The 14,057-nt window shown below is 38.0% G+C and overlaps 1 protein-coding gene across 1 annotated transcript in view; it reads left to right on the top strand.

The window, feature by feature from the left end:
* The first annotated feature begins 3,492 nt into the window (after positions 1–3,492).
* Positions 3,493–14,057, top strand: part of LOC107597328 (uncharacterized) — a 94,554-nt gene continuing 83,989 nt past the window's right edge. Inside the window, exon 1 of the mRNA XM_016288342.1 lies at positions 3,493–6,014. Within this exon, the coding sequence (XP_016143828.1) occupies positions 3,494–6,014 (2,521 nt within the window). The 5' untranslated portion in view covers position 3,493. The remainder of the gene's footprint in view (positions 6,015–14,057) is intronic.

Raw genomic sequence — 14,057 nt, 5'->3', positions numbered from 1 at the left:
GGCCTTCTGCATTACTCCTACTGTAAATGTATGCATATGTTCTACATGTTACTTCGAGACTAAATTCTAGCTGCACTTCAAATTTAAGCAGATATTTCTCAGAAAATGTCATGTGTACCATGTGTGTCCTCATGAATCATAAAATAACAGGACGCTTAAATTAGTGACAGTATTTAATAGATTCAATATTTATATGCAATGAAAGATCAAATTTGTTTTAAATTTTTTGTTGTTGTTTCACTATTAGCCCTATTTCTCAAAATTGTAATATATATATATATATATATTTTTTTTTTTTTTTGCAGAAAAATACGCCTGTTTACCATTTTCTTTCTTTCTTTCTCTTTCCATTATTTTTTTTATTTATTTACTTTCTTTTTACTGAACATTTTAAATCCCTAAGTATTTTACATATACAACTGTCCAAAAGTTCAGGGTTTTTGTTGAAAAAGTCTCTTGTGATCACCAAGGCTGCATTAATTTGATCAAAAATACATTAAAAACAGTAATATTGTAAAATATTATTACATTTTAAAATAACTGATTTCTAATGAAAACATTTTTAAAACAGGTCATTTTTTTTTAAAGTTGCATAGCTGCTTGATATTTTTGAAGAAACCATGATACAATTTTTTAGGATTCATTGCTGAACAGAAAGTTCAAAAGAACAGCATTTATTGTAAACAAAAATTGTTTGTAACAACATAAATGTATTTGTTGCCACTTTCGATTTATTGTTGAAAAAGTATCAGTGTCTTTCAAATATATATATATTTACAAATATATACAATTTCACTTTTATGTTCACACTGCTTTTTGCACAGAGAGAGGAGGCATTGACAGATGAGAAGAGGAATCAGAGATTTTTTTTTGAGATGTGCAGACAGGAAATAGAGAGGAAGCGTGACCCAAAGTAAAGACTTCATCAGTGGCTTTCATGAGCCCATAAGCCCTTCAAATGATGTGTGACAGAGCGTGAGATTACGATCCAGTGTGTGTCTGGGGATTGAATCGCCTGACGCACTCATTTGTGTGTGCCAAATGCCACTCTTTTTCACCTCTCAAATGTAGTGCTTTAAACATTGAATATACTGGATCAAGCATCAAATAGTCAGTATTTATCTCAAAATATACTTTGTGTTCAGAACAACATATAATAGTCTTTTTAGGGTTTCTTTGACTGACAATTCACCAGACAGACAGATGGATGATTTATACATTTCTTTGATATTTTTAGAATGTAGGTGTGAACCTGCAGATTCTGTGAGGACTGTGATTGACAGTGCTTTAGAGATCTTCTTGCAAAATTTCATGACTCTAATTCCCGGTGTTCTTGCTGACGGTACAGTTCATGTAACGAGACAAGCATGAGCAGTCAATGGCTGCTCAGATATGCTGGAGTCACAAGACACTGAGGAAAGAAACACTGTTCCCACCAAAGTCGAGGTTCAAGAAAAACACATTGCTGCTGTTTCACTTTGTTCGTTTTTTGCAATGGTGAACAGTAACAACACTGTAAAAAAAAACCTGTGACATTGAACTCTGTCAGATGACGAGGAAGCCTCCAGTTCTGCGTGCGAGTTCCTGTAAACGTGTTTGTGAGGGCTGTCAATGCAGATGAACAGGAAACACATTGTCACTTTAGAGACTTATATTTTGTATGTGTTTACAGTAGAGGCCTTCTGCATTACTCCTACTGTAAATGTATGCATATGTTCTACATGTTACTTCGAGACTAAATTCTAGCTGCACTTCAAATTTAAGCAGATATTTCTCAGAAAATGTCATGTGTACCATGTGTGTCCTCATGAATCATAAAATAACAGGACGCTTAAATTAGTGACAGTATTTAATAGATTCAATATTTATATGCAATGAAAGATAAAATTTGTTTTAAATTTTTTTGTTGTTGTTTCACTATTAGCCCTATTTCTCAAAATTGTAATATATATATATATATATATTTTTTTTTTTTTTTGCAGAAAAATACGCCTGTTTTCCATTTTCTTTTTTTTTTTTTTTTTCCATTGTAAACAAAAATTGTTTGTAACAACATAAATGTATTTGTTGCCACTTTCGATTTATTGTTGAAAAAGTATCAGTGTCTTTCAAATATATATATATTTACAAATATATACAATTTCACTTTTATGTTCACACTGCTTTTTGCACAGAGAGAGGAGGCATTGACAGATGAGAAGAGGAATCAGAGATTTTTTTTTGAGATGTGCAGACAGGAAATAGAGAGGAAGCGTGACCCAAAGTAAAGACTTCATCAGTGGCTTTCATGAGCCCATAAGCCCTTCAAATGATGTGTGACAGAGCGTGAGATTATGATCCAATGTGTGTCTGGGGATTGAATCGCCTGACGCACTCATTTGTGTGTGCCAAATGCCACTCTTTTTCACCTCTCAAATGTAGTGCTTTAAACATTGAATATACTGGATCAAGCATCAAATAGTCAGTATTTATCTCAATATATACTTTATATAGTTTTATTCTTTTTGAACATTTTGAATTTGTTTTGAATTTTGTTTTCCATTTTCATTTTAATCCTAATTAAAGTTTTACAGTATATTAGTTAAAGATTTAAATTACATTTTAGTGGTTTGGTTGTATTTTTGTCATTTAATTTCTTTTTTTTTGGGGATGTTACTTTGAATTTGAATTTTTAATTCAGTTTTAGTTTTATATTTTAGTACATCAAGTTAAACTAAATGAAAATAATGAAATGTTGCTTTGGCAACTAGCTTTATAGTTTTATTCTATTTGAACATTTTGAATTTGTTTTTAATTTTGTTTTCTATTTTCATTTTAAAGATAAATTTTTTGGCGTTTTTGCCTTTTATTGATAGGATAGTAGTGAGACAGGGAGAGAAGGGGGGAAGGGATCGGGAAAGGTCCACGAGCCGGGACTCGAACCCGGGACGAGTTTTGTGTTTTGTGATGTTACTTTGAATTTGAATTTTTATTTCAGTTTTAGTTTTATATTTTAGTACATCAAGTTAAACTAAATGAAAATAATGAAATGTTACTTTGGCAACTAGCTAAAATAAATAACTTTAAGGTTTTTTATATTTGATATATATGATAAAATAATTTATATCAGTTAATGTTTATTAATAGTAATAGAAATGTTTTGAGTTTTAGTTTTATTTAACTCTAATAACCCTGTCAACCTGCACTTTGAGCTTTTTAGTAGATAATTCCAGAAACTAAGAGACTTTCCATAAAGTAAGAAGACAAGAGCAAAAGATCAGGTAAAGCAAACAGAACAAGTCAGATTTGACTGTGATTATAAGAATGAGCTCATCCGAAATGACAAGCAGAAACAGATAAGTGAAAAAGACAGTTAGTGAGCATCACACTGTGTACAGGGGAGTGAAAGTGTGGAAGAATTTCAGATAAACACTGGCATAACCTGCATGCCAGAGTCATGTGTGGTCTGCAACAACACACTGCCAATAACATCTCTCTCACTGTTTTCCACAGAATGGGACAAAACCAGGGCAAGGAGGGGGAGCTAGGGCAGGACAACAGCTCTGCAGGACCAGAGGAAAAGGGACCAAGCCCAGACCCCGGGGGGGCCAAAGAGGAAGGAAATCTAACCATTGAAACTCATGGTGTCGAGAACACAGCCGGTGGAGGGTTGGATGGAGGCCCAGGCAGGGAGTCACCATCACCTACACCAATGCATGGTTTGGATTATCATGATAAGGTGTGCGCTCCCACGGATGGGGGGGCTGCGGAGGGAGGGGATTGCGGGAAAGAGGGAGGAAGAAAGAGTAGTGAGGAAGGCAGGGCTGGACCGCTGGCTCCACAGCAGCTGAATGGAATCACACAGTCTGACAGTGAACCAGACCACGAGAGAAAAGACTTGGAGAGTACACTAGAAGACCATCAGGGGAACTTTAGGTGTGACCTTCCTGCAAAAGACAAAGTTGAAAGCGGTTGCAAAGGAGAAAACAGGAGTAAGAAGTGCGCTTCACATGCAAAGAACGAAATGGAGTCTGTCTGTGGAGATGACGACAAGCTAAAGAGCCAGGAAGGGGACAGAAAACTCGATTTTGAAGCCACCTGTGATACTACAGGGCCTACCTTGGAGATTCTGGAAGGGAAGGACGTTTCAAAACCACGTGGTGGGGACGCCAACACAAATGTTCACTTCACAGTTCAAGACCAAGCGTTAGTCAATACAGAAAACGTCAAGTTGAAGACCAGCATGACTGAATCGCAAAACAAGAGGCCGATTAACAAGCCCACAACATCACAAGCGGAAACATCAAAGGACATCACTGAGGCAATTGAGCACAGCAACGAAGAAATACAGAAGAAGCTGCCAGAGAATCCAGATAAGGTTGTAACAGAAACGAAGAACGTCGAAACCCAAGGGTGGTCAGTGAAGGATGTCTACGGAGCCAGAGAACCAGAAACCTCCAGCGCCGAACGCTCGTCCCTGATGAATGCAGAAACCCAGGAGCGGTCGATGAAGGATGTCTGCAGAGCCAGAGAAAACGTTACGGGGCGTCAGCCAACAGATGATGTCATAAAGACCAGATTTACTAGTTCATCTCTGGCAGGTGCGGATTTACAAAGCAAAGCTGTGAGTCTGAGCCCAGAGGACCTCAGTGCCTTAGAAGTGGCATCCAAGTCACCTCGGGGTCACTCAGAGAGCCATCGCCAAATATCTGCGGGCGAATTCCCACAGGACGAGCTTCAGAAAGAAAGGCAATTTAATGTGTCAGACTCAGAGAGCCCTTGGACCAAGGAACCTTCACTTGGGAGATCACCCGCTGGAGGTCATAAAAATAAAGATGGCATGAGAGAGAGTGAAGAAAGAGAAAATCTGGAATCTGCTTCAAAGGGTCCCTATCATTCCCATGCAAAGAAAACCAAGATAAAAGATCTTTCTCTGCGTGGAACAGAAACGGAAGAGGGTTGTTTTGTGACATCTAATATTGCCAGTGTATGTATGCTGGGTGAAAACAAACCACGGCTACAAAGCTATGAAGATGAGAAATGTATTGCATTCTCTGAAGACATTACAGATTCGAACCCCCCTTGTAAATCTGATGTTCAAGTTATGCAAACAAATGAAAAAGAGGATTCCCCTCTTTCAGCAAAGGCCAAAGTACGCACAGAGAAAAGTCTGGAATGGTTTCTGGCTGAAGCAGCGATAAAACCCCTTCCAGAGACAGTGAAGGATACTACACATGAGATGGATCCAGAATGTTCCTCTTTTGTAAGTGATCCTACAAAACAACAGAGGTTAGTGGGAAACGCTAATTCGGGCGACATGTCGTCATCAGAGAGAGACAAGGTCGGCAAGTCTACTTTCAGCTTGCGTAAGGAAACATCTGCAACTGGTTCCATCTCTGAGCTCATTGCTGGTCCGGAGACAACTTCAGGTCGCATAGATGATAGGCCAAGTGTGCACAAGAAAACAGAAGTCACTCTGTCTGGTTCTTCTCAGCTTCAAGAAAAATGTTTTTTGAAGGTTTTAACAAATGCGTCAACCCATTCCACTGTAAGCCCGACAGACGTATCCGGTCAGGTCCGGGATGGTTGTGCTGCCGGAGCTGCATTAACAGACAACGCAGCAAACACATCTGCTGCACAAGATGTGCATCATTCCTCCTCCATGTGCAACCTTATAAGCATGCAAGCTAACGAGAAACAAGATAAACAGCAGAACAAGCGGTCGACAAAAGCAAATTATGTGTTACAGGAGAAACATTCAAGCCAGCTTGACCAAAAGCACGCAATAGAAAGCAGCCCAACCACCAACATGGAAGCACCACAGGGTGCACAGAAAAGACATGTTTCTGATATGATAAAGGAAACTATTGAATTGCAGAAGAAGATGAAGGAGTGGACCAAGCCAGCTGAGGCCCAGGTCGATCTGACCTTAGATCCAACACAGTCTGTGAAAGTGTCACGGATGAAAGCAGCATTTGATCCACCGAAGAAATCACCTGACAAAGCACTAGAGAGAAAACCTTCAGTAAGAAAAGGTAGGAACATTTCTGAGAAGGATGCTATTCATGTAATGCACGGACCCCTTGGTGGATAGAGGGATGGAGCAGAAACTCCTAGTGTTGCTATTAAACCAGACCAAAATGGCATGCTTACAGTACCATATTATTGTATTTTTACATACTTAAAAAAAAAATCATATTTGCATTGCAAAGCCCTTAAAATAATCATTATTGACGTATAGTCAGATTCGTGTACATTAATGTTGGAGGAACATTCTTTATTATTAACCAACTGTATTTATTTATTGGATGTAGGTGTGCAGAAAGTAATGACCAGACCAAAATGGCATGCTTACAGTACCATATTATTGTATTTTTACATACTTAAAAAAAAATCATATTTGCATTGCAAAGCCCTTAAAATAATCATTATTGACGTATAGTCAGATTCGTGTACATTAATGTTGGAGGAACATTCTTTATTATTAACCAACTGTATTTATTTATTGGATGTAGGTGTGCAGAAAGTAATGCATTTGTGCATCCCATCCCTGCATAATGGTGCCATCTTGTGGAAATCAACCTCAACATATAGGTTGAGTTCAAAAAAGTAAACCGATATCCAAAATTCGTGTTTATACCTCATTGTACTTTCACCATGATGCTATCAGCTTACTAATCGACGGCATTTAACGTTTACTGACTTCACTGCATGTACGACGCCCGCAAACTGGTTCTACAAGTGCAGTCACGTCGTCCACATTGAACCTCATACCTGTTTACGCTCCGAGTGGGCAGGGCTAGGATGAGTCTGTTTTGTGATTGGTGACCTTTGACGCCACTCATGCCTCTTCTGTCTAATCACGTTCTTCGTGGGGCGGGGAAAACGAAACAAGGCGTGGCTTCCGGCGAGTCTTGGACAAGTTGAGTGAGGCAGAAGCATAGGAAGCATTCGCGCGATCAGGGACTGCAGCTGGAAAGCTAAAGCTGTCTTTAGTACAAAAATAAAGTCGGACCTGGATATATTTTCCCTACGACAGCTGAGAAGGTAAGAACAGGCGCATACTCGTTCTGTCACGTAATGTTTGCATCACGAAGCGAAGATTGCATTGCTGTGCGTTAGTGTAAGAATCTGTCCATGCGAAGGGATCATGGCAGCGTGGATCAGGCCAGATGGGCTGATCTGCAGTGCTCTAAACGGGGGATTGATTGAATAAATTCTGATATTTCATATCTGAACTGACATGCTGCTAGGGTGGCCATGTAGTGCTGTGATTTGTATGGAAGGATTAGGTAACCCTTTTGTCTTTAAACAGTGTGGGAAGCGAAAGTTGCTGAATTGTAGAATTTTTGAATTAAAACGAATAGTAATGATATGAAATGTTCGATTTTTCTATTTTAAATTGCTGGTTTAGAATGTTAGAATCTTTCATTTGAAATTTGAAATTGGAACGTTCGAATCTTGGAATCTTTGTTTGCTGATCACGTTAGAAGAACCGAGGGCGAGTGAGTGATCACTAAACAAATAAAGCTCACATTTAACCGCTTTCATTTGCAACCAAAGCCAGTGTGATTTTATCTTAGTTTTTGGCAACTTTTAGCTTGCTTTGCTGAAGTCATTTGTTCGAACTGTCAGTCTGGTCTGTCCTCTATTCACTGCTCGGAGCAAAAATGAAAGTTTATATCAGTATGAGCTAGAAGTGTCAAGCCTTGGAACAAATGCATTTAAGAAAATATGCAGAATAATCCAATTCAATCAATACATATGCGGAGAAAAATGTAGAGAGATTAGTGGCCAAGACGTGTTTAAACAAGTTGGCTGAACTTCCTGTAGGTGTGGATTATCTTGTTAAGATCCAAGAGGGTGGATGCATTAAAAATCATCTTTGAAACTTAATACACTGTGATGTCTGTGTGCAAGTTAAAGTTTTAAATATTATGAAATGATTAGCACTTTTGATAAATTATGTTGAAGTGATGATATACTTGCAATGAAGTGTCAAGTCTTACCAGTCTTTAAGAAAAAGGTGTTTTATTCTACATGGAATTGACTTACTATTTAAAGGGGTCATATGATGCTTTTTTTTTTTTGCAGAAAAATACGCCTGTTTACCATTTTCTTTCTTTCTTTCTCTTTCCATTATTTTTTTTATTTATTTACTTTCTTTTTACTGAACATTTTAAATCCCTAAGTATTTTACATATACAACTGTCCAAAAGTTCAGGGTTTTTGTTGAAAAAGTCTCTTGTGATCACCAAGGCTGCATTAATTTGATCAAAAATACATTAAAAACAGTAATATTGTAAAATATTATTACATTTTAAAATAACTGATTTCTAATGAAAACATTTTTAAAACAGGTCATTTTTTTTTAAAGTTGCATAGCTGCTTGATATTTTTGAAGAAACCATGATACAATTTTTTAGGATTCATTGCTGAACAGAAAGTTCAAAAGAACAGCATTTATTGTAAACAAAAATTGTTTGTAACAACATAAATGTATTTGTTGCCACTTTCGATTTATTGTTGAAAAAGTATCAGTGTCTTTCAAATATATATATATTTACAAATATATACAATTTCACTTTTATGTTCACACTGCTTTTTGCACAGAGAGAGGAGGCATTGACAGATGAGAAGAGGAATCAGAGATTTTTTTTTGAGATGTGCAGACAGGAAATAGAGAGGAAGCGTGACCCAAAGTAAAGACTTCATCAGTGGCTTTCATGAGCCCATAAGCCCTTCAAATGATGTGTGACAGAGCGTGAGATTATGATCCAATGTGTGTCTGGGGATTGAATCGCCTGACGCACTCATTTGTGTGTGCCAAATGCCACTCTTTTTCACCTCTCAAATGTAGTGCTTTAAACATTGAATATACTGGATCAAGCATCAAATAGTCAGTATTTATCTCAATATATACTTTATGTGTTCAGAACAACATATAATAGTCTTTTTAGGGTTTCTTTGACTGACACTTCACCAGACAGACAGATGGATGATATATACATATACTTGCTGACGGTACAGTTCATGTAACGAGACAAGCATGAGCAGTCAATGGCTGCTCAGATATGCTGGAGTCACAAGACACTGAGGAAAGAAACACTGTTCCCACCAAAGTCGAGGTTCAAGAAAAACACATTGCTGCTGTTTCACTTTGTTTGTTTTTTGCAATGGTGAACAGTAACAACACTGTAAAAAAAAACCTGTGACATTTACGGTAAAATACCGGCAGCTGTGGTTGCCAGAACTTCACCGTAAAAAATATGGTAGCAACATTTGAGGTTTTACAGACTTAACTTAAATTCACAATAAAATACTTTTTTTTTTTTTTTAAATACAGTAACTGCTATCTGAAAAAGTCAGTTTTATGTCACTTTCATGTTAGACCTGATTGCAAAATAGTCCGCTGATGTTTTAAGCATTGCAGCTGATAGCAATGGCAGAGATTCTCATACACTTTCATCTTATGTCACTGTTATGAAAGGCAGCAAAATCCTAGCTGGAATTCCATCACAATTGCCCTCATTGACCCTGGAGCAGGAAGAGGATTTAGGTGGTGTCATCCCCCTGCTGTATTCCCTGTAGCAAATGGCATTCCGAGTGGCCCGTGGCTCACCAGGCTGTTAGAGTCCTTTCATTTATTCATTCTCATGTCATCCAAAACCCGTTGACTACTTTAGCCTCTGTGCACAAATTTCTGATGAACGTTTTAATTCCAATCAATGGACACTGAAACCTTCAAGCTTCAAAGAGCACCCAAAGTGTCATAAAAGTGGCCTAAATGACTCGTGCTGTTATCTCACTGTAAATTCACTTTTATTATATTTTATTTGTGCTTCCATATCCTGATTTAAAGCTTGAAAGTCGCTGTCCTCATTCATTCTTATTGCCTGTTTGCATGGCTGATGAATTGGCTCCAATTTGCATATCTAAACCACTGATCGGCTAATGCAAATATGGAAAAACTAAGATTTAAAGGAGTTGTCAGAAAGTTGTGGGATTTATATTACAGGCGTGGCTACCCAAGGTATTCCCTGACTCGAGGACGAAATAAATGAACTCTTACTGAAATGCCTGAGGGAACAGAAACTTGCTGTTGATGAACCACACCCTGTCAGACGAGGAAGGAAACAGTATTATCTGCCCACGTAACATGGTTCAGCACAAGCTACAAGCACAAGCTGAAATTGAATTATAAAATTGAAATATGTCAAATAATAAAACTAACTTGAAATTTTAAAACAAAACCCAAATCAAATAATTAAATAATACAAATAAAATAAATCTCTTCATATAAATAAACTAATGCTTTGGCTGTGCTTTTTCCATTTAAAATCAGAGGTAGCCGCTGCATTTTAATCACGATCCAAACAAAGATGCTAAATACATGTTATTTAGATTGCAATTAGATTGTATAATTTCAAAATTTGAAGCAAAAACTAGGGATGCGCCGATCCGATATTCATATCGGGTATCGGCTCCGATGCTGCCATTATTCTTGGATCGGGTATCGGTCAGAGAGAGCCGATCTAATCCGAGATTTAAAAAAAAAAATTTTCTCTCGATTGTGCGAATTAGTCTGTGTTACTTCTGAAGCCAGCTTAATGTGAGCTACATATGAATATTTAAGTCCTTACATTAACTTTTCTCCGCTGTGGCTGTCAGTCATTCGTTCAGCCTTTAAAGTTTAAACTCTGGTCACGTTCGGTTACAGCATTCAGCTCGATAAATCTCTCTCCAAGATCATTCTGTGTTCCCATTATACTTGATTTGTAAATACATGTCTATGATTTTGCAAAGAGGACTTTATATTCTTACCGGAGTTTAATGTTTTGTTACTTGCTACCGGGTGTCTGTGAGAACAAAACACGGGCGTAGAAAAGACTATAAATTGTTTTTAACTTGCACAGTAACTGAAATTTAAAACTGTTAAAAGAAAGGCTCAATAACTGTTGCACAGATATAATACACTACGCATCAATTTCTCTTCCCTTTGTGCTTTGCACTTTTTAACATGTGCGCACATTGTAAGCGCTTCGTGCTCATAGACTTGTCAACCCTCTACATTGCGAGTAAATCACTCGCATATGCGACTAAATCTTCACTCTGGGCGACTAAATGATGTCTAATATTAGCCAATGGCTAATCAATTCTCAGATTTTACTCGCCAGTGTGAGAGTTGGATGCTTAGTATATGATTAGCACAGATATATGTTCACTCACAGAACACTCTGACTGAGCGCTTCAGAGTTTCACTCTCCATCAAGCGATCTATGATATTTTTCAGTTCATCTGAATGGATGCGCAGCGCACCGGTGTTTGTGTATTTGGCATAATGTGTTTCTAGTGTGAAGGCGCATGACTCGCCGTCGCTTTCTCTCACTGTGAGCAAAGAGCGAGAGTCTTACATAACATGCAGAATTGATGCGCTACATGTAAACGATATACTTTGTTGTATTTTCCTGTCAAAATAATATATATATTGTGTGGATTCCTAAAATTGTGCACTGATTTTTCTAGAATAACTTTTGCTGCCGAATTATCCACTAATCTAGTTTATTATAAATATACATAGGCCTATATTTTTTCATATTTGTTTTTTATTTTTCTTTATAATGAAGTAGTCTGTATCTAGTAGATTGTGAAAGAATGATTATCAGTTCCACACACAGAGATATATAAATTCTACATTTATTTAAATGAGGGAAAAAAACTTCACTGGTATCGGATCGGAATCGGTATCGGCCAATACCGAACCCTAGGTATCGGAATCGGTATCCGAGGCAAAAAAGGCGGATCGGAGCATCCCTAGCAAAAACAGAACGGTTTGATTTTAGCTTTGTGAATGAGACGCAAATGTCACTCTCTGACAGCAGGTGGCACTTATGGAACAGCAGGTATTTATAGGCTGCTGCCCCTTTAAGACCAAATGCATGGATCCAATATAATGAAGCACTTGAGACACTTCACTTAAGACATAACCGACTGTGTTTACAAGAATACTTGCCGAGACAGTTATTTTGAGATAATTTTGTGTGTGTTTATTCAGGTGCAAGGATATGCAAAAGGGGAATCAATTGTGTACGCGCATTGTCTGAAATGCAGCATCGAATGCACGTGAATGGTTTAAAACACTTGAATGTTTAAATCGGCAGGACTTAGAAACACGTGCAAACGATCAACTACGATCTGTTTTACCCCTACAAGCTAGTGAACAACGCAAATCAATGAAGGAATTTTATATCACTGTTCAAGCCCTTTGCGCCAGGGTGGTGAAACATTTTGGTAGCCCGACTGGAAAACACAATAGCCCCGGGACGTCAGGCTAGCGATTTTGCGAGCCCTAAACATTCTCAGAACCTTTCAACTTGGATTTCACAGGTTTTTCAGATTGTATTTATAAATGCATGTAAAATATATGAAATATGTGGAATCGCTGAGTAGGGCTGAATGATTAATTGCATTTGCGATCTGAAATAACGCGATTTTTCAATCGCAGAGGCTGCGATTACACGGTCACGTGGCACGCAAGAGTAAAGAAGCGACAAAGCGACCGTTGCAAATCATTTTCAGTACGTCATAAATAGAACAAGGCATCAGTTTACTGTCTGGGATTTGGCGTGTCGTGTCGCAGTGTACACAGCGTCACTGATTATAAGCGTCCGCTCGCGTCCGGTGTAGACACTGTGTTTAATGTCGTTGGTGAGGAGGAAAGCCTGTGTGTGTCCTATGCCTTAGCGGACAGCATGAAACCCACAATAAGTGTTTTTTTTCCCTGTAGGTTTTTTAAATTAAAAAAAGTATGAATTTTTCGTAATGTTTAGTGAAATTATTTGGTAGTCTGAGGTGGAATGGGGATTTGGGAAAGGGGGGCGCGACCAAAAAATTTGAGATCCACTGGTCTAAAGTTAACAGACAGTGTTTAAAAAGTGCAGTGCACATGTTTACATGTTTATTACAGTGACTTTGAATTACCTAAAGTAGTGTGGTAAAGCAACAGATTTGTTTTTATATTTCTGCAATCTACTTTAGTTTGTGTGATTTGTTACTGACTTTCATATTAATGTTTACACCAGGCTTATTTAAACATAATTATTACATGCTTACAAGGTTGGAAGTTCAACAAATCAGTCAATATACTGTGATTGTAGTTGTTAAATAAAAATGTCATTCATATCAATTCATGCATCACCTAATTTCATCGTAACATATAGGCCTGGCCTACAGAAAAGAACATTTATGTTTAATCTATCTAATAGTGTGATCAGCATACTATACAATGATTTATAGCTTGTCTTTGTTGAATAATACAGAACAAAGAGCTTTAAAAAAATAATAGCATATTAAATCGCAATCGCAATATTGGTAAAAAAAAAAATCGCAATTAGATTCTTTTCCAAAATCGTTCAGCCCTATCGCTGAAACCCGCGCCCTCCCTCCACCATTAGGCACGTTCGATTTGAAGCTGTGCTGCGCAGAATGATCAGTGTATGACATCAACCGCGAGAGCAATTCGAAAGCATAAGGATCCGTCTGCTCTCTTATCGCGGTACTTGATGTCATACACTGATCATTCTGCGCAGCGGCGCTTCAAGCCGAACGCACCTAATGTATGCTACCGCGACAAAGCACGTATGCGTCAAATGACGTCAGAAAAGCGTCAGTACATTATAATCGGTTATGGTCTATTACTAAACCGATACCGAATCGTCCTCATCTGCACCGCGATGCATCATAGAAGCGATTATTTTCGACACCCCTAGTGTTTGAACTGAGTCAAGTGTAAAATGGCTCTGTCTGACTATATGCGAAAGCACGCTCCCTGTCTTTTACTTCTGCATTTGGATCTGTCAATTGCTCTGTCTTGTGCCTTTTCTCTGCCGATGTTATGTCAGAGCCTGGCAATGTGTCTGGATTTTATAGCAGTAAAAAATGCAGATACATGCCTGGCCAGTGGAAGGGCCCACCTGTATGCAGCAGGCATGTGTCACAATGATTAACTAGTGGATTGTTAGATATTATATATACAGTGGGTACGGAAAGTATTCAGATCCCCTTAAATTTTTCACTCT

This window comes from Sinocyclocheilus grahami, unplaced genomic scaffold (genome assembly GCF_001515645.1).
Source record: "Sinocyclocheilus grahami isolate Dianchi unplaced genomic scaffold, SAMN03320097.WGS_v1.1 scaffold230.1, whole genome shotgun sequence".
NCBI lineage: Eukaryota > Metazoa > Chordata > Actinopteri > Cypriniformes > Cyprinidae > Sinocyclocheilus > Sinocyclocheilus grahami.
This window is presented reverse-complemented; position numbering and strand designations above follow the sequence as displayed.